The following is an 18147-nucleotide window of genomic DNA, read 5'->3' as shown; positions in this document are numbered from 1 at the left end:
ACTCTGGTTCATGCTTTTAGTTAGGAAGTGGAGCCGAGTGTTAATGTAAAGAACTGTGACCTCAGCTACAACGCCCTCAGAATAGTCAGGACAATCAAGCTGGTTTTAACAGCGGAGCTGTTTAAGCTCTTAATTCCACCGTGGAGCGTGATCAGAAAGCTCAGCTCAGCAGTGCGCCGCTTCGTCACGCCTAGAAACCACCTGCGAGAGCACCGAGCCACGTATACCTCCTCGCACCCCACGCGCGTAGGCCGAAGTCGTGACGTCACAGGCGAATAAAAGCTTGGAACAGCCGTCGCGACGACACACCTCTCGCCTCCTCTACTCCGTGCTGCTGCCATGGGAAGACCGAACAAAGTCCGGACGCCCAAAAAAGAAGCGGCTTACCAGTATGACTACTTAAACTGAGGACGACGCAGCGAGCTATGGAAAGAAGAATGATGGGTGTAACGTTAAGAGATAAGAAAAGAGCGGATTGTGTGAGGGAACAAACGCGAGTTAATGACATCTTAGTTGAAATCAAGAAAAAGAAATGGGCATGGGCAGGACATGTAATCAGGAGGGAAGATAACCGATGGTCATTGAGGGTCACGGACTGGGTTCCAAGGGAAGGCAAGCGTAGCATGGGGGAGGCAGGAAGTTATAGGGGCGGATGAGATTAAGAAGTTTGCAGGGAAAACATGGCCAGAATTAGTACATGACCGGGGTAGTTGGAGAAGTATGGGAGAGGTATGTTATGGTTGCCCTGCAGCGGGTGTAACCAAACTGATGATTATGATTATTATGATAATGATGATGATGATGAACAGGAAGAGTGCCGTACTGCCGAGCGAGATACGATACATAGCGGCCGTGCTGATAGCGAAGACCGCGCCGAAGCTGCGGCTGAGAAGAGGCGACGCCGAGTCGAGGATCCCGAGTTTCTGTTCTGAGAATGCGAGAGTCGGCGCCTGAATGCTCGACGTCACCGAGAAAGCAACCCCCCCCCCCTTCGACTGCTCGAAAACTTCCAGCGTCAAGCACGCCAAGACAACAACTTAGCGTAACCTAGCCTAACCTCGCAAAACCTAGAAACAAGTTAGGCAAGCCACGTAAAAGCTAGGTGATCACAAGCTCCGCTGTTGACTCCAGCCTTGCACCACAAGTGCAAGCTGCGCACGTTTTACTGCTTCGCCTTAATTCGACTTAGGATGTCCAGTATGCTGTCAGCTTGCAGCTCCAGCAAACTGAAACGCGTTCTCAAAGCTTCTTCTAGATCAAGAATAAACTTACACAATAGCCTAGAAAGGTAAAGCAGTCTACCATCGTCCTTCATGCGTGTCAACTGTGTTAGCTTCAGATTTGCAACCCACTTCTTTAGCATTACAAGATGTTTCCAGCACTCCTCGGGGCCTGTCTTCAGTATGCACTTGCGAGCTACGTACCCTGCTATGCAAAACGTCATCCGGTTATCACTGGCAGCTGTAACACATGGCGCATGATCTGGCGCGCTATATGTGAGCAACGTCTGTGCGGCAGCTACGTTGCCGTTCTCTATAATTTTGCCTATTAGGGGCTGTTTACTAGACGAAAAATTTTCGATGCCAGAATTTGCGGGCAAAAGGGAGTGGATAACTGGAGGCTAACAGTTTCCCTTTGACACTGAGTGGGCATGATTGTATAAGCTCAACCAGTTTACGGTGATAAACTATTACATGCACACGACTGCCTGCCAATGACAAAAGCCTGCTCAATAGAATATTGGCTCACTCTGGGTGCGGGGGCGCAGCCAGGGGGGGGGGGGGGGGGGGCTTATGGGGCTGCAGTCCCTCCCCTCCCACGAAATTTTTTCGTGCTGTGATGCAGCGCCGACGGTGCATCAGGATGCAACAAACCTCGGCGCCGGAAATTATTCTGCATTTGTTCTAGAATGTCTTTTTCACGTTCGAAAAGACATTTGGGCGCGAACACTGCAAATTCGTGCTGCACTTCATGACAGCGCCCATGCACCTGCATGGGCATGCACATAACGCAGCGAGCTCCATCCGAGCACAAAGTTTCAAGGGCGTTTTGATGCGGGCTCGTGGTGAGCGGGCTCGTCGCGGCATCTCGCACAAGCCGCAGAATCTACGGAGCGCATGGATTTCAATGCCGAAACATTATCGTTACAAACATCTCATATATGTTTGATGGGAAAGGTGCATTAACCATTTACAAACTCCTGCTTTGTGTTCTTATAAACATTTGACGCCAAAGGTGCATCGACCTTTCTGAAGTCGTACATCGGGCCACACAACGAGACAAGCCAAATCAACACACCATAAGACGACCTGGCAAAGCACGCAGCGTGGTCCGATGAGTTAAAGCGTTGTGGTGGTTCATTTGTGACGTCGTTTCAGAGAAAATATTATCCAAATTTTTGTTCCCGAGCGCCAAAGCATCCATGTCACGACCCTAAAGCCAGCAAAGGTGACTCCGTTCTTATTTATTTTTTTCTACTTTCACCTTTATTCGCGAGGACACATTAAGCCTCTTCAATTTTCTTATTCTCGCAACGCGTGCCAGCCAGAGCGCATGCATTTTTCTCGTGTTGCCCCACCACCGGGCGGTGCACCTCGGTGCGTGTTCATTTTTCTCTGGTCGAACGAATTTTGGCATGGCAGAGTTTTGGACATTTCTGACTAGCAGACGAGAAAAAGAAACAATGGTCGATCACCGACATCACTTTGGGGACTCGAGAAATTGTAGCGTGTTCGCTTGAGGGCATCACCTTAATTTCCATGTTATCGCAACCTCTTCGGAAGGTCTTTTGTCTCGCCGGTGTAGGATACCGAGCAGTATGCGTATAGTTCTCTGTTGACCGAGCGTTTCACGTTTTCTTCGATATACGCCGAACCAACTTGCTCAAAGCAACGTTTAGGTAGCTCGAATGGGCCTGATAGAACCCTTCCCAATTGTTTTTGGTGGTGTGCGGCAGGTGGTAGCACAGGGAAATGAAGAACGGCGGATCGCGACAGTGACGCAACCTTTGGAACGCCTTTCCCGCCTCATACGAGAAACTCAAGAACTGCGTGGTTCAGTGTCAACGCCGGGAGAAAAGCGGGAGAGAAGAGAGGAAGGAAAGACAGGGAGGTTAACCAGGCTGGGTCCAGTTTGCTACCGTACACGTGGGAAGGGGGGCCAGGGAGTGAAAGAAAGAGAGAGAGAGGGAGAGAGAAGACATGCGTCTATATCGCATTTTCACATGCACTAAGCTAGGTGTAGCATGTGTACAGTCGGGCACTCAAATCTATTGGGTTCAGATACTCAAGGAGCGCTCGAATGGCTTTCTCGGCTGATAAACTGTGAGTGAAGGCTCCCAAGACCTTTGCTTCAGGAAATAGCCTATCGTCTAGTCTATTCAAGACCCCCTGGAGAGTATGACGTTCATTATCGACGCAAGAACAGTCGCGCAGAATATTAATAATAGACTCTTCACACTTGGACTTAGCGCGCATTCCAGTACGATAGTTGCAAGAGTTAGTGAATGCCACTCCTACCCACAGCCGACACAGTAGTGCTTCGTGGTGTCGTGAAAGGCTTGTTGTTAATTTCAATTTCAGTGATTGGACGAGCCTGTATAATCAACGCTTACAGTTCAGCGGTGTATGCCAGTAACTCAACGTGATGTTACGCGCGAGAGTGCGAAGCTCTCTTGCAGCGTCAACGCTGGGAAACGCTCTCATAGTATGTAGGAACTAATTATACTGAGAGGGCCCTTTATTATAGCCATAACACTACAATGACGGGTAACAGCAGCAGATCCAGAACTTTTGTAACAGAATCTCCCCGCACCCCTCACCGTTCACTGACTAGCAAAACTCTGTGCACATAAGACGTGATGGAATAAAAAAGGGCCCCTCGATTCATCAGTGACGGGACCCGACAAACAGTGTATATAATATTATGACGGGCCCCCACACCATAGTGATTGCCTACAATAAAGTGCGGCCATAATTTTATCTACCCTCCGGATCTGACCTTGGGATTATTCACCAATCCCCCGTAGTGGGTAAGTGCCATGGAACGGGAAACACGCAAGCAAGAAGGAGTAAGAAGAAGTAGCAGATGTTATGCGCGCTGATTTTTTCGTCGTGTTGCTCTGCCTCGGAATTTTCACGCTCGCGCTGGACCTGGTACTCGAAGAATTGCCGAGGTACCTGCACGCGATGGTTCGCTCCGATCAACGAAGGAAGGTGCCAATCTTTGCAGGTGAGAAAACCGCCGCTCGAAGCAAGATTATGGCACAGCGTGCTGTAATGCTGAAATTGTTGAGAAAGAAGCACCTCATGAGACGCGGGAGACGTGTCCTCGTACTTGGTACAATGACGCCTACTATCCATGCCAAATTTGTTACAGGAAATTATAGAGTGATCTATACATGCCACTGGGCCTGTGCCACTCGCTATGTGGCCATGTGTACGTACCGCTCTCCCTTGAGCCTCTTTGACGCCACTCAGGTAATTGTGTAAAGGCCACTCGGTTTGCGCGGACTTCACGGCGGCGTCACCAGAAGGCGTAGCGTGTCCAAAACGCGACAAAAGAGCCCGACTGCTGTACAGTGCTCATACATGGTGTCTTTCGGCTATGCGCATACTTGGACAGTCACTGTAGACGACTTCTACGCGCATTGATCCTATCGTGCCTTTTGTTTTTATTTATTTATTTATTTATTTATTTATTTATTGTAGCCTCAGGGCATACGATGCATTAGAGAGGGAAGGAGGCTATCACCACATGCACGTATAAGGAAAAAAAGAAAAATGAAAATACAAAACAAAATGAGAATATAAACAATAATTTCATCAAATAATTTCCTAGCACAACTGTGCTTTATGCATACAAACAAAGAAAAAAACTTAAGCGTGCATAAACTGAACACATAAGAACACAGAAACAAAATGAAAAAAATTATTGAGGTTACGCTGCAAGTGATCTGGGGAAATTATCAGTGTTTGTAACGCTGACTAACAAAGCAGGAAGGAGGTTCCAGTCGTGGCATATTTTAAGAACGAAAGACTGCGAATAAGCGACTCTGTTCGACGCGGCAAGCTAATCCTGATCATGTGGTCTAGGCGCGGTGAAATGAAGGGAGCTGGTTTCACCCAATGTGCGTTGGATACGTGATTATTGACAAAGGAAGACGTACACCGACCAAGTAAAACTTGTTCAAAGACGAGACGCTTCGGCTTCCATACCGAGCCTTGTTCGCAATGAGCCGAAAAAGGTTGAAGTGCCTGTTTAAATAGGTTTCAGCATGTAAGCACCGCGCGTAAGACGGGGCGAGGGTTCCTTCATTTCGACTGAGCGCATGTTCTGCTGATTGCGTATCGAGAGACTCCAGGTACAGACGTGACTTCCAGTTTCATTCCTGGCCAATCAGACTAGAATTCATCCGATCAGTATGTTGCGTTAATACTATACAGTGTAGTCGTGGCTGCGTGCTCTGCCAAAGCATATGAAGCCACTTTTATCCACATCGTTTTGACGTTGGTGCAGCCGCTGTTTAAAGTTGCCCGTCTCCCCCATGTAGACGCAATCGCAATCCTCACAAGGGATCTTGGAAAGAACGCCAGGAAAGGCTTTCTTCGGCATCTTGTCCTTCCCACTAATGAGTCCGTGGCTCACTTTGCGAACAGGAACGTGGGCCACCTCAGCGTCATATTTACGCAGCACGGGTGATCAGGTCTAGTTTATCCCGGGCACGTAAGAAATGGAAGCGCGTTTCCTTAGACGGGCACTGCCTGCTTGGAAAGGGTCTAACAAATGGTGTTCCACTGCACTCATGAACGCAGGGGGCTAACCAGTCGTCGAAAGATATTTCCGGATTGCCCGCACGTCGGAATTAAATCTTCAGGTTTCGTGCAAATGCGGCTCGCACGGCCCATTAGGTAGGCAACTACTGATCTCTTGTGAGCGTCAGGGTGCACGGACAAGAAATTCAGGTACCGGCCAGTTTGTGTACTCTTTCTGAAAACGTTGAAAGAAAGAGCACCATTGCTTCCTTTCACCAATACATCCAAAAACGCAGTTCAATGTCTGTCTCCATCTCAAACGTGACCTGAGTGGAATCTGCTTGATTGCTTAGGTGCGTGGCGAAAGCTACCAAAGCACAGCGCTTGATTACGCAAAAGCAATATCGTCTACGTAGCGTAGAAAAATTCTTGGTGAAGGGTTGAAAGAAGTATGCGCGTGACTTTCCAGTCATTCCATTGTAAGATTCGCAGCGGTCACCGAAGCAGGCACGGATGTGTATGCCGTGGACTTGCCTGTAGATGGCCTTATCGAAACAGAAGTAGGTGTTGACAATGGAATGGCTGGAAAGTGGCGCGCTCGCTTCTTTCAGCCCTTCACCAAGAACGGAGGTTGTGCTTCTGTTAATCGCTCAGGGTAGAGTAAAATGTATTCTTGGCTTTCTTTATTCCTCATTTTATTTCTGACCATATTCGTTCCGCTTTATTAAGTAATTTGGGATTCTTACTTCTGCTATACCTGCTAACTATCCGAGATCTGTGGTTTAGTAGACCTTTAATGTGATTGGTGAACCATGGCTTGTTTCGACTGTTTATGCCAGTGAAGATTTTAGACGTAACGTGTTTCTCTGTGAGTTCCGGTAGTGCGTTTTTTAAGAGCTAGTATCAGGCATCAACATTTGTAAATGTACTAGCGGTTAGAAATTCCTTGAAGTAGTCGTCAAGGCCTCGCATTATCCAGTCGTAATTGTCTCTGTGGAAAAAGATACACTTTTCTAGGTGGAGTAGCCATGATACAAGGGTTCATGCACGGTATCCGCGCCATAACGGCCTGATGATCGCTGACAGCATGGAGTGCTAAGACAGGTTTTAACATATTGTTAGAGCTAGAAAAAAATTAAATCAATTGTGGAAGCTTTATTTCCAAGCTTCCGTGCTGAGAAATCAACGTACTGGTAGAGACCGTTTGTAGTGATTATATTGTTAAATTCAAACGATAATGCAGAGTGACAGCTAGAAATGGGAAGACTGTCAACCCATAGCCTATGGGGCACCTTGAAATCCCCTCCAAGTAAAAAATCACAGTCATAGGACTCTATCGTGTCCCAAAGTGATTGTAAGGGTTAACTGCTGCCATCAACTGCACTAAGATAAAATGAGTTAAACCCAATATGTTCACCACTGTGTAGCATCGATTTGCACCAGGCACTTTCACATTCATCGTTTCTTCTATCAATTAGAGCGCTTGAAAATACCTTATCGACCAAGATGAAAACACCGCCGCCGTGACCGCCTCTGCCCCTCCTGTGTGTTTCAAATCCAGATGGAAACACTTCTGCATTACACACATTTTCATCCAACCAAGATTCAGTATACCGATAACAACTTGGACATCCGACTAGAGAATAACACTTGCTAGTGCATCACATTTATTTTTGACGCTGCGACCGTTTATCAGCAAAACGTTTAATTCTGCGAGACTAGCTGCTTTGCTGGATTGAGATCGAAAACCATTCCTGTGCCTGTAACCGGCTGCTTCATTTGGGTAATCATATAGTTATCGCGTCGACTGAAATATGTTGTCAGACACTGCATCACATCAGAAAAATGTTTTGCGAAAACTTCATTGAGTATTCCGGGATGCTGGTTGGCCGGCATAGCGTCACCACTAAGACGTTAATTTTAGCGTTATTATATTCTCGTCTTTAGAAAAAAACCAGGCGCCAAAATTGTTTAGGCTTAGTTTTAAGCATGGAGGGTAGCGTGCTTCCAAGGAAGTTCTCTTTGGTATCTCTTAGGGCCTGCGCGTTTTCATCAGCGTTCTGTTTGTAACCTGACCAACGAGCATTGCTATGGCTTAGTTTAGCTTATTTAAACAGTTCTTTTTATTTGACAAGCGTCTTAGCTGACGATTATACCATGGTCTGCTTTAGATTAGAGGTGATCGTGTAAGCAGGGATGTGCTTATCTTGTAATTCAGTAATTTTATTAATAAAGATACCCCAGTTTGATTGAACATTGTGACAGTCAAATGCACGTCAAGTATTCATCAAGTAACACTGCGAGATCATTATTAATTGAAAGAAAGTCAGATTTGGTATAATTTCTTAATCTATTGATCTTTTTGATCGGCTTAGGTGGCGCGAGGAAACTTAACTGAAACTAGGCAATGATCACTGATACGTGGCAGGCATGTTATTTCGAAAGTAAGATCGCGTCGAGTAGTAAAAACAAGGTCAAGTGTATCGGAAACAGACGGGGTTATTCTTGTCGGTTCCTTAACAACTTTGGTGAGCGAAAAGGCATTCCGCAGTTCTAAGAAATCTTGCACCATAGAGGAGTCACGGTAGACTGTGGGGGGATCATTTTCCCACATAATATTTGACATATAGGATCACCAAGCAAGAAACTTGGCACTGTGGTGCCAATTTTAAATAACGCTAGCTTGATGTTGGCTGCTAAGGCCAGAGCAACACAAAGCATCCTCAGCAGGAACGTAAGTGCGCTTATATTGTGCGTGTGCACACGCCCACGCCACCAGCGGGAGCCAGAACCGGTCAGAACCGGCCAGAGCCAGAAGCCGGAACTGTCGCGGTTCCACCACAGAGGCGATGGAGCGTAGCGTTAAGGAGGCGTCCACTTCGCTCATTCGTTTTTGCAGCCAAACACCCTTGCGTCTTTGGAAACCCTTTAACTCACGGCGCGGGAGCCACGCACGCGATGTTAGCGAGACATCACGGCGACGGCATGAATGCACCTCGAGCGTGCGTATAACAGCTATTATTTCGATAGCAGTTATAGCGATACTCCAGGCACATTTTTACCCTCACCGTCGCCATTGCCGTGATGATCCGTATGAAGTCCAAGGGCGGTCACCGTCACCGTTCCTAGCATGCTGTATGTGCGACTGAAAGCGCGCGAGGAAAGCCGACGATGGCTGCTCAATCTGACGTGCGTGAAGGAGCACGCGGAGGGCAAACACGCCGTATTCCGTGGCGCGAACGGCCGTGGGGAGTGTGAGGGGGGCGGCGTTGTGCTCTGGCAGCAACTGGCAGCAACTCCCGCGCCATATATGGAGAAAAGCGGGGGAGGGAAGGGCAGCGGCTTCGACTCCGCCAACTAGTGCGCACTTTGCACGGCCGTGCACGCCGTATCTTTAAAGGCACCTGCAGACGGCTCATACCATTGCGCGAAATGTGTTCTCGCCGCTCATGCGTTAAAGCGATCGACAGCACGAGCGTCACTTGGATCACTGCTGATGCCGCGTTTGTTCACACCAGCGTCCAACGTTTCGCAGCGAGTGTCCGCGCTGATGGAATGTGATGTGTTCATATTTATTTGTGGCCACTGACACCATGCTTGTTAACTCAGTCAGTTAGCTCGCCTTTCTCAGGTTATATGACCGATGAAAACTACTCTCCTTTCTTCGTATCGCTGTATACTAATTTGCTATGGCAATTGATGCTTCGCCTAACGAGCGAAACTGCGACTCTTGTATTAAAAATGCTGTTAGTATATGCGACGTGTAGTTGCTCAAGGCCTTGCGCCATGTGGTGCCAAAGCCATACGGTCCTGTGGTGCCGATTCTGAACATCGGCGAGTTCCGCCATATTGTCAATTTCTATAGTTGCGGTATTCTTATCCAATCAGTGAAGCCATACAGCTGCACTCCGGGCCAATGAAAGGGGACAAGTTTCGACTATCTGCCGGAATTCGCCGATGTCCAGAAGAGAACTCAAGGAGACTACCCCGGGTTTAGACTGCGAACTGTGTTCATCGTTGCCTCTGCTGATGAATGCTCCCCTGTTGAAGCTTCTTGCAGCAGCTTTGGCATACGCCACTTTGGGACAGGTGTTTAAAACATCCCCCATATTCACCGCCTGTCATACAGTACTTTCATAGTGCGAAGAGAAAGAAAAAGGCAGCCGCGTGTCTTGCTTGGTGCGTCACGTCATTTTTCCAATTTCAACATATGAAGAAGCAATCGCCGTCGTTATACAAGAATGTGTTTCCTATGACTCGTTATTTGTGGCATTATATTGCAATTCATTCTACGGCTTTATGGGTGACCATCTCTTTAATAGCAGGCCTTACCTGCATGCGAAAGCCAACCGATACCGGGAGCGTGATTTTTTTAAACAGCAGTTTGGAGCCCCGGGCAGTCTCTGTGATCACCTACGCAGCGTGTGAAACGATAACGTCTGCGTCTCAACGACCGGCTCTTAAACACGCTGGTATGTGAGGGAAGAATGCAAGAACACTCCTCTTATTCGCGCGCTATACCGTGCGGTAGTGCCATGCGATACCACACGGCACCTCCGCTTAGTTTTAAACATAAAATGTATTTCGCATACGTCGGGCACACTTTAAAGCAGAAATGTTTTACCTGCAGCAGCAACTGAGAAATTTATTCCACTGCTCGGATTAGTGTTTCGAAGATTTACACGGTTGGTATTTCCGTTACACCTGTTCTGTACAATTCCTCGGTCATATTTCTCCCAACTCACACATTATTCCTGCAGAGTTGCCTGTCACTGTGACTCGTATGGTAAGTTGCCAGGATTTTAGCCCTCCGGCAGGCACTGATAAGAGCCCAAATTGCCACAAACTTCGTAGTTCCTCACGTTACCTTGAAAGCATCTTCGCGTCGAAATTATCAAGCACGTTCCTCTCTAGGGGCACTTCACTGCTACTAAATTTTAGCTCAGTATGTTTGGTATAGTTTTCAAACGACGCACTTAACACAAGTATGCTAATACCCCACAACGCCCCTAATTACCCATAAAATATTAAAATTTTTCAGGGCCTCTTTTTCTCAGCATTTCCAAGATCCTGATATTTCATTTTGCTAGCTCTAAGCTTCTTTTAACGAATTTCCGTACACGGCGTTCAGATTACTCGAGGGCGTTCTGTGCCGACGTCTTCCACTCTACCTCGTCAAACTAACAGTCCTGTAACCAAATTATCGTCCAAACTTCTAATGCGCAGAGTGAAGGTTTTCGGCTAATTTCCCTATCCACAAGGAAACCATCACACGGCCTTCTCCCGGTTCACTTCCCGCATGCGGTGACACACTTTTGTGTCATTTTCACGGCCGGAATCAAGTCGCCGCGCGCGGTTTTTTGCGCGTATGCCCCAGTAAGGCTGTGTCAGATTACACAAGGTCAAACAGAAGAAAGAAAGGCTCCTGTTCGGTGGGTAGCTATCAGAAAGCAATGCTCCAAGTGAGTCAACAGTAATCTTAATTTGAATGAAGATCAACTGTCCCCTCGCCGTTATGAGCCATGTTGCTTTATTGCCGGTTGCTGGTACCTCCTAAAGCTGTTCTTCATCGCATATGTATGTTCCTTTTGTGCAATTATCTGTGAAGTGTGCAAGTGCAATACCGAACGAGTCTGAGTTCGTTACAGAGCCTGCTTTGCATTTTGTCAGCTACCAACCAATTATTGACAATGGTCACCGTCGAGAGCTTTCAAAGCAAGAGAAAAAAATAGGATTGTCGAATTCCGAATTAATAAAACGGCCACGCTGGCACAACAACGTCCTTTGCAGTGAGAGAACCACGGAAAAAAAATAGTATAGAAAAGTCCAGAAAGAGGAGGGATCAAGGAGACAGTAGAGACAAGAAGGAATGACTAGATATACCATCAAGTGATGCTATCAGAAAAATCAGATTCCGATTACATATATCGCAGCAATGTCCGCAGAAGGCGTCATATCAAGTATTGACTACAGAGATATAGAGAGAGGTAACTTATCAGAAAAAGGCTGACAGGCCGGCCTGAAATAATGCATGCCAGTCAGCCGGTCAGGATTACGCTTAGAGGGGCAGAATTTAACAACAAAAAAGGGAACAGGGATTTACTTTCCACAATCGTGATATGGTTATGAGGCACGTCGCAGTGGGAGATTGTTGATTAATTTGATTATCTGTTGTTTTCTTTAACGCACAGGTTAATCCAAGCCAACGGGCTCTTTTGCCTTTCGTCCCTACAGAAATACGGCTACCTCTGCCGGTTTCGAAGCCGCAACCTCCAGCTTAGGAGCTTAACGTCGTAGTCAGTGGGCTATCGGGGCGCAGTTGGGGCCATGCATTACGACTGGCACACTGATGGATATAAATAAACAAAAGAGCCTCACCCTTTAGTGTCACGGTTTCATCCATGCATCCTCCGTGCAGCCGAGTTGGACGGCAGCATCTTCTTCGCCGGCGCCTGGACACGGAAGTGCCTGGACATCGGTGAAGCGTGCGCCGTCGAATCGGCCGCCCGTCACCACCCGGGAATGTGGGTCGTACTCTTCCTGGACGCTCCCGACAGGGACGGCGGCCACGGCAGAAGGGACGGAGGAGGGGCAGGGGTGGCCGCAGATCAGTGCCGCACGCTAGAGGCACTGCTGGACATGAACAACGTCCACGTCAGGCGCCTCAGCCTCGACGAGCTGTTCGCAAGGACGCCCCTCAAGTGAGCCTCGTTGAGGACACCGTGAAACAACGCTCTTGCCCACTTGTCTCCCTGCGTTTTATGGCGCGAGAGAAACGGGAAAGCCCAGCTTCGAACTGACCTAATTTTAAGAAACAATTGGACTAAGCTTTCACGTAGAGAAAAAATGCAGATGCCACGGGTATCTTCTATTCTGCTTCCTGTATCCAAAGAGTTGTACTCTTCAAAGATGTAGTCTTCAAACGTACGAAAGACATTTGAATAAATGCCAAAAAGAGGTTGAAAGGACCGGCTGGGCGCGTTAACAACCGCCGCTTCACCACTACTCAGTTTCACGTGTTTAGCGTGCAACGCCGTGGAAGCTACGCAACAAGTTCGGTCATAAAATGCATCGCTCCGCGCCAACAACTAACGCGAACCGTGCGACCATGCGCGTGAGGCTGCGTCAAGGAGCTAAACGAAAACAAGCAATAAAAAAAACGAAAGAACAGTAAAAAGCTAAATAATCTTAACAACCTATTAGCAGCCGTATAACACAGTTTGTTTATATTTAAGGAATAAAAGTTCATGAATTTATTACTAAGCTTAAATACAGAACATTTTCGCATAATTGCCGGAAATGAACTCATAGGGATGTTACGCTTGTGCAACGCAAATGCTTAGCGCGTTAGCTCTGGTGAGTGCGGGTTGAGCTAGGACGCCTCGATGTCAGCGCCCCCTCCCGCCGTTCGGGGTGGCGACACCCTTCAGCACCGCCACCATATTGTGTCGGAGCTGTTGAAGCTGAAATGGCTAGCGCAAAAGTAGACGCGGGGCACAAAAGGGCGACAAGGGCACGCGCTTTCGCCATTGTCGCCCTTTTGTGCACCGTGTCTGCTTTTGCGCTAGCCACTTCATCAATGGAATACCAACTAGCCCGGTCTCACACCCTGCTTCTGTTGAAGGGCCGTACGTGGACGTGCATTAGATCGCGCGGCACGGTCGTGTTGCCTGGTGCTTCTTATGTCAACGATGCTGCGCACGTGATTACAAAGTTCATTTTTCTGGCTTGTACGTGGAAATAATGTTGACCATCTGGGGCTCCTTAACGTGCACCTAAATCTATGTCTATGAGGGTTCTTGCATTTTTGCATCGTTTGAATTTCGGTAGCCACGGCCGTGACCAAAACCGCGACCTCCAGCTTGCTTTTTGACACTCGCATAGTATGTCTCTCCTAATGTAAGACTGTTCCCGAACCAGTGCGTTTAATCATTCTTACCTTTCACATGCAAGATTTGTATCTAGATTTGTATCTATTTGTATTATTGGTACCACTGCATGATCAAGCCCGATTTTCTGCTCCATGGTAAATACAACGATTTCGCATCAATAAGATGCCGCAGTGGTTGCTGTGAGACACAAATTACATACGTTCAAAGTGCTACAGTTACTTCAAAACTGTCCATTGCTCGCTCGCTCTCCCTCACTCGTCGCCTGCTGTGCGTCGCGTTGGCGTGCGCGTTTGGTCGCTGCTTTTTCTTATCTCGTTCAATCTTGCACACGGAAGAAGAACAAACAGTGCGTGGTGGTGCGCAGGCACTGGCGGGCCCAGGACCCCGCGGCCGAAGGGCGTCTCGAGCGCCTCAGCGAGGCGGTAAGGTTTGCGCTTCTGTGGAAGTACGGCGGCGCCTACGCCGATCTGGACGCCATCGTCAGGAAGCCACTGACCAAGCTGCGCAACTGCGTCATCGAGCGCGGGCCCGAGGAACGTGACCCGCCCGTCGTCAGCGGATCCCTGCTCGTCTTCGACAGGTGGCACCCGCTCATGGAGGTAGAGAATGGCCTGTGGAATCTCTATGCATTAGACTCTAAATGGTGATGTCAAAACATGGCGCCAATGACGTGCTTCCAGCTCCGCAATCGCTTCGGGCGAGTGCCTTCGAGTCTGGCTTCTGCCAACCAAAGAGAGAGAACCGTCGCTGGGGCATGGATTTCGGCAGTACCTTCGTAGGTGCAGCTTGTGTTGGGCAGGCTGGCAAACATATTTGTAGAGTATTACAGAGATGGCAGAAACGAGGAAGACGCAAACATGACGTGGTGTCTTCTTCCTGATTGCCGATGCTGTAGTGCTTTCCATTGAGGCACTACATTCAAGGAGTGATACACCACGGAAACGTTGTGAACACTTTTCGTGCCATGGAGTAGTTTCGTTCCTCTACGGGTGTCTACTGAAAGCGGCCAGAGGCGAGCTGAGCTCGTCGACGACACCTCATTTCCTATAAATGCCACGGACGAGCTCTTTTTGTCGCAGCGCTTTGGATTGCTTCTGGTAGGTGGCAACACACAATCCGTGGGGTAGCGCAAGCTGGAGCAAGTTTATTCTGATGGGAGAATTAAGAAATCTTGGCAGCTAGGGTCCTGACAAATATTTTATCCATTTTCGGTCTGGATTCGGTAGAAGAGCGTGGCACAGCAATAAGCGACGTCACTTCTCCACGCATCTCGTCGCTAAAGGTGACATGTACTCCTGTCTGTGCCAAACCTACGCCGATGTAGGACGCATTAGAGACGGCGCAAACCCATGTACGCTTATTAGTTCCGCCTAAATTCAAATTTTTCATTCCGTGAGAATAGTGCCTCCGTTGTGGCAGTCTCACCGTAAAAAACGTTCGAGTCGTGCTTCAGCTAGTGAGAAAGCTTTGCTGCAAATCTCCCGCATGTCGTTACAAGGCCATTCGCTGAGACAAACAAGGGCATTGGGTATCAAGTGATTTATCTAGAAAACAAAACGCGGGGCATATGGACTGCAACCACTCTGTAAAAATAGCGTATAAGCCACTCAACCGAGCGGCATCCGCAAAGACAATATTTGTTTCACTGTGTTGGAGTTGTCTGATAATGTACACGTGTAAACGCGACGCACAAGACGCTTAGCCAACATTAAAGAAGTGGGAAACAAGCTCGTTTAAATTACACCTGATAAATCGGCGTGAACAAGTGTGCATACATATTGCGTAACAAAATAAGTACGGCTTGGAACTTGGAGCTGCGTCATTGCTCTTGCCCTGCATCCCTTCCCTAAGCTGGCTTGCGGACCACCGAAACGGATGTCAACAAATAACGCCTCTCAGGGAAGTTGGTACACGCTTAAGAAAAATGCGTCTTCAGTAATAAAGCAAGAAAAACTCGTCGTTTCGTAAACGTTAAAGGAAGTTAACATGTTAATTTAATGTCGTGGTCGATGCGCGTTTATTGCAAAACATTAATGCGGAGGCCTTCATTATTTTAATTATACTTGGAATAACCTCACTGGCTAGGAATAAATAACAGATGGGATATACCAAAAGTATTTCATTTGAAACATTTCAGCTCTTTGAGCAAAATGTTGTTACAGTGAGCTTAACTACAACAACGGTTTGTAACGTGACATTTCCACTGCATGTCTTAATAAAAAAGGATGCCGAGAGGAACGATTAGCGCGCTCTATTTCGTGGTTTTCACGTTACACTGCCCTCCTCATCTATGCGGACCAATAAAGGCTTCTTATTGAGTAGCTCAGCGAGTAAAAAACTATGGGAGGGTGGAAAGTCCATGTGCACAAAACAAGTCAACAGCCTGCCCTGTTAACGAGAGTTTCGAATTGCTAGTCCACCTTTCAAACAGTGTAGTCAGATTATAGTAATCTTGATGCGGGAATTTGCTGCAATAAAAATAAGTCATAAAAGGGGAAACACAGCCGCAAGACAGACAAAACGAAAACGACAAAAATTTGACAGTCGTGTCATCGTCTCTTTTTCGTGGACGTATTTTTTTTCTATTTCACATAACATGCAATTATCCCAAAATAATAAATGGAGTTGGGCAGGCCACGTGATAGCCGGCGGTCTATCATACTTATAGAATGGGGGCCAAGAAAAGCAGGCGCAGCAGAGGACGGCGAACAAATGTCTGAAGTGCTGCGAAACCGGAACATTTGCAGGAGTACAAAATAGCCATTTGATGCCAGACAGGTGTAATCCGGAGTTCACCGAGAGAGGCCTTCATTCTGCAGCGGGCACAAAATATGCAGACGACGGTTGTGATGAAATTCGCGTAACTGCAGCGCCGTGCCTGTATTCGCCGCAGCTTTGCATGGAGGAAATGGCGCGGCAGTACCACGACTCCCGACACTTGGTGCGCTCGGTGTCCGACGCCCTGGTGCGCACCCTGCGTGACCACTACGTCTGCGAGCGCTACGGCTCCGTGGAGTTCGCACCGGCGCGCGAACTGCGCTGCGCCGACGGCCGCTCCCGGGTCACCGTCCTGCCGCGCGAGGCCTTCTTCGACGCGACGCTCCACAGTGCGGCCGCCGACGTCCGGCGCCCGAATGCGACCGCGAGAAGCTACGTTGTGAAAGTACGACGCCGCCCTTCGCTCGCTGTGGCCTCCGACCGTGCCAGCGTCGGCTCCGCGCTGGAAGCTAGGCGCAACTGCCCTCGCATCGATCGCCTGGCGCAGAAGAACGCGCTCGTGCCGTTAACGACGATCTTGAGGACGCCAGTCGCGTCCCGCAATGAATAAACGACGATATAGAGTTACCCGAATATTAGACAATAGCTGACCTGTGTACGGCATATTTTTCTTGTCGTGTCGTGCAGGTTCACCGGACGATTTTCAATCCTTCCCTTCGTGAGGTGTCAGCCGCTTATTCGGTGCCCAATTATCACTAGCTTGGGCATGTTGTGGAACGCAAATGTCAAGCCGCAATCCAGCACGTGCCTTATTGATCGCGTGGAGGGCGGACCAATCGGAATCCAAAGCCCTCATTTCATATTTAGAAATGACCTTGCTGTTTGTTGCCTAAATAAAAGTATTCGCCACACTGCATATAATTTAACGTAATGTACCCAATAGAAGTCAGCTCGCAAGTCCAAACCGGGGCGTCTTCAATAGTCGTTGCAGTCACATCGCTCCGAGTGATTTGGAGTGCAGGAAAGTGCCATTACGAAGCAAAGCAATACGCACCGGCGAAACACGCTCCGTGCTAGAACAGGCGTCGTCCAACCTGGCGGAGTCCACTGCCTCCTAGGTGGAACTCACTTGACCCTGGCAGTTCAATTCCCAGTGGCTTCCGAACATGTGTCCACGGAGGTCATAAAACGCGCTCCATAGCAGAGTGTGCTGAGAATCGATGAACGCTGAAAAGTCGCCACGCGTGACCGAACGTCGCGGCGCTCAACAGGCGAACCGCGTGGTGCAGGGCCAGCTCGTTCAAGTATATATATTGAGGCGTTGCCTCGGATTTTATGATGCTTAGGGAGGCTAAATATGCTGAAGCATATACCACTCATCATTATAACAGGAACCGCTTTGATAAAAAAGAATGCAGTACAGAATTGTTCATACATAAAGCCATTGCAGCAAACATCCACGAAACATACATTATCTAGAGGCATACCTTAATCATATTGGACATTTTATTTATTAGATTGCATTTACGACATGTTAGCGCTTGCAAGCCACGCCGCTCACTCCTTTTCAAATAGTTCACGTGATAGCAAAAATAATTTAACAAGCCGGCGCTCAACAAAAGAAAGGTAACTAGAACGAAAAAGTTAGAACCAAGTATAAATCGAATGTAATACAGTCGTATAATAAAACCAACGTCACATAATAATGGCATACAATACAAATGTCGATTTTTTTTAATTGATCTCGTCAATTTAACTGAGCTCACTTAATTAAATAACCCACT

General features: G+C 47.9%; 1 protein-coding gene across 1 annotated transcript; it reads left to right on the top strand.

Annotated features, from left to right (window-relative positions):
* Positions 1–4051: 4051 nt before the first annotated feature.
* On the top strand, positions 4052–17302 carry LOC135905182 (uncharacterized). The gene is made up of 4 exons (XM_065436202.2): positions 4052–4230; positions 12172–12454; positions 14010–14244; positions 16539–17302. Exons 1-4 carry the CDS (start codon positions 4092–4094, stop codon positions 16971–16973), a joined length of 1092 nt encoding a protein of 363 aa, XP_065292274.1. The 5' UTR covers positions 4052–4091; the 3' UTR covers positions 16974–17302.
* The last annotated feature ends 845 nt before the right edge of the window (positions 17303–18147 follow it).

This window comes from Dermacentor albipictus, chromosome 3 (assembly GCF_038994185.2).
Source record: "Dermacentor albipictus isolate Rhodes 1998 colony chromosome 3, USDA_Dalb.pri_finalv2, whole genome shotgun sequence".
Lineage (NCBI taxonomy): Eukaryota > Metazoa > Arthropoda > Arachnida > Ixodida > Ixodidae > Dermacentor > Dermacentor albipictus.
Note: the sequence above shows the minus strand (reverse complement) of the source record. Positions and strands in the feature narration are given on the sequence as shown.

Coding starts and splice junctions, on each gene's coding strand:
- LOC135905182 (XM_065436202.2), top strand. CDS start 4,092: ATGCGCGCTGATTTTTTCGTCGTGTTGCTCTGCCTCGGAATTTTCACG. Junction 4,231..12,171: donor GAAGGTGCCAATCTTTGCAG/GTGAGAAAACCG, acceptor TCCTCCGTGCAG/CCGAGTTGGACGGCAGCATC. Junction 14,245..16,538: donor GGTGGCACCCGCTCATGGAG/GTAGAGAATGGC, acceptor TATTCGCCGCAG/CTTTGCATGGAGGAAATGGC.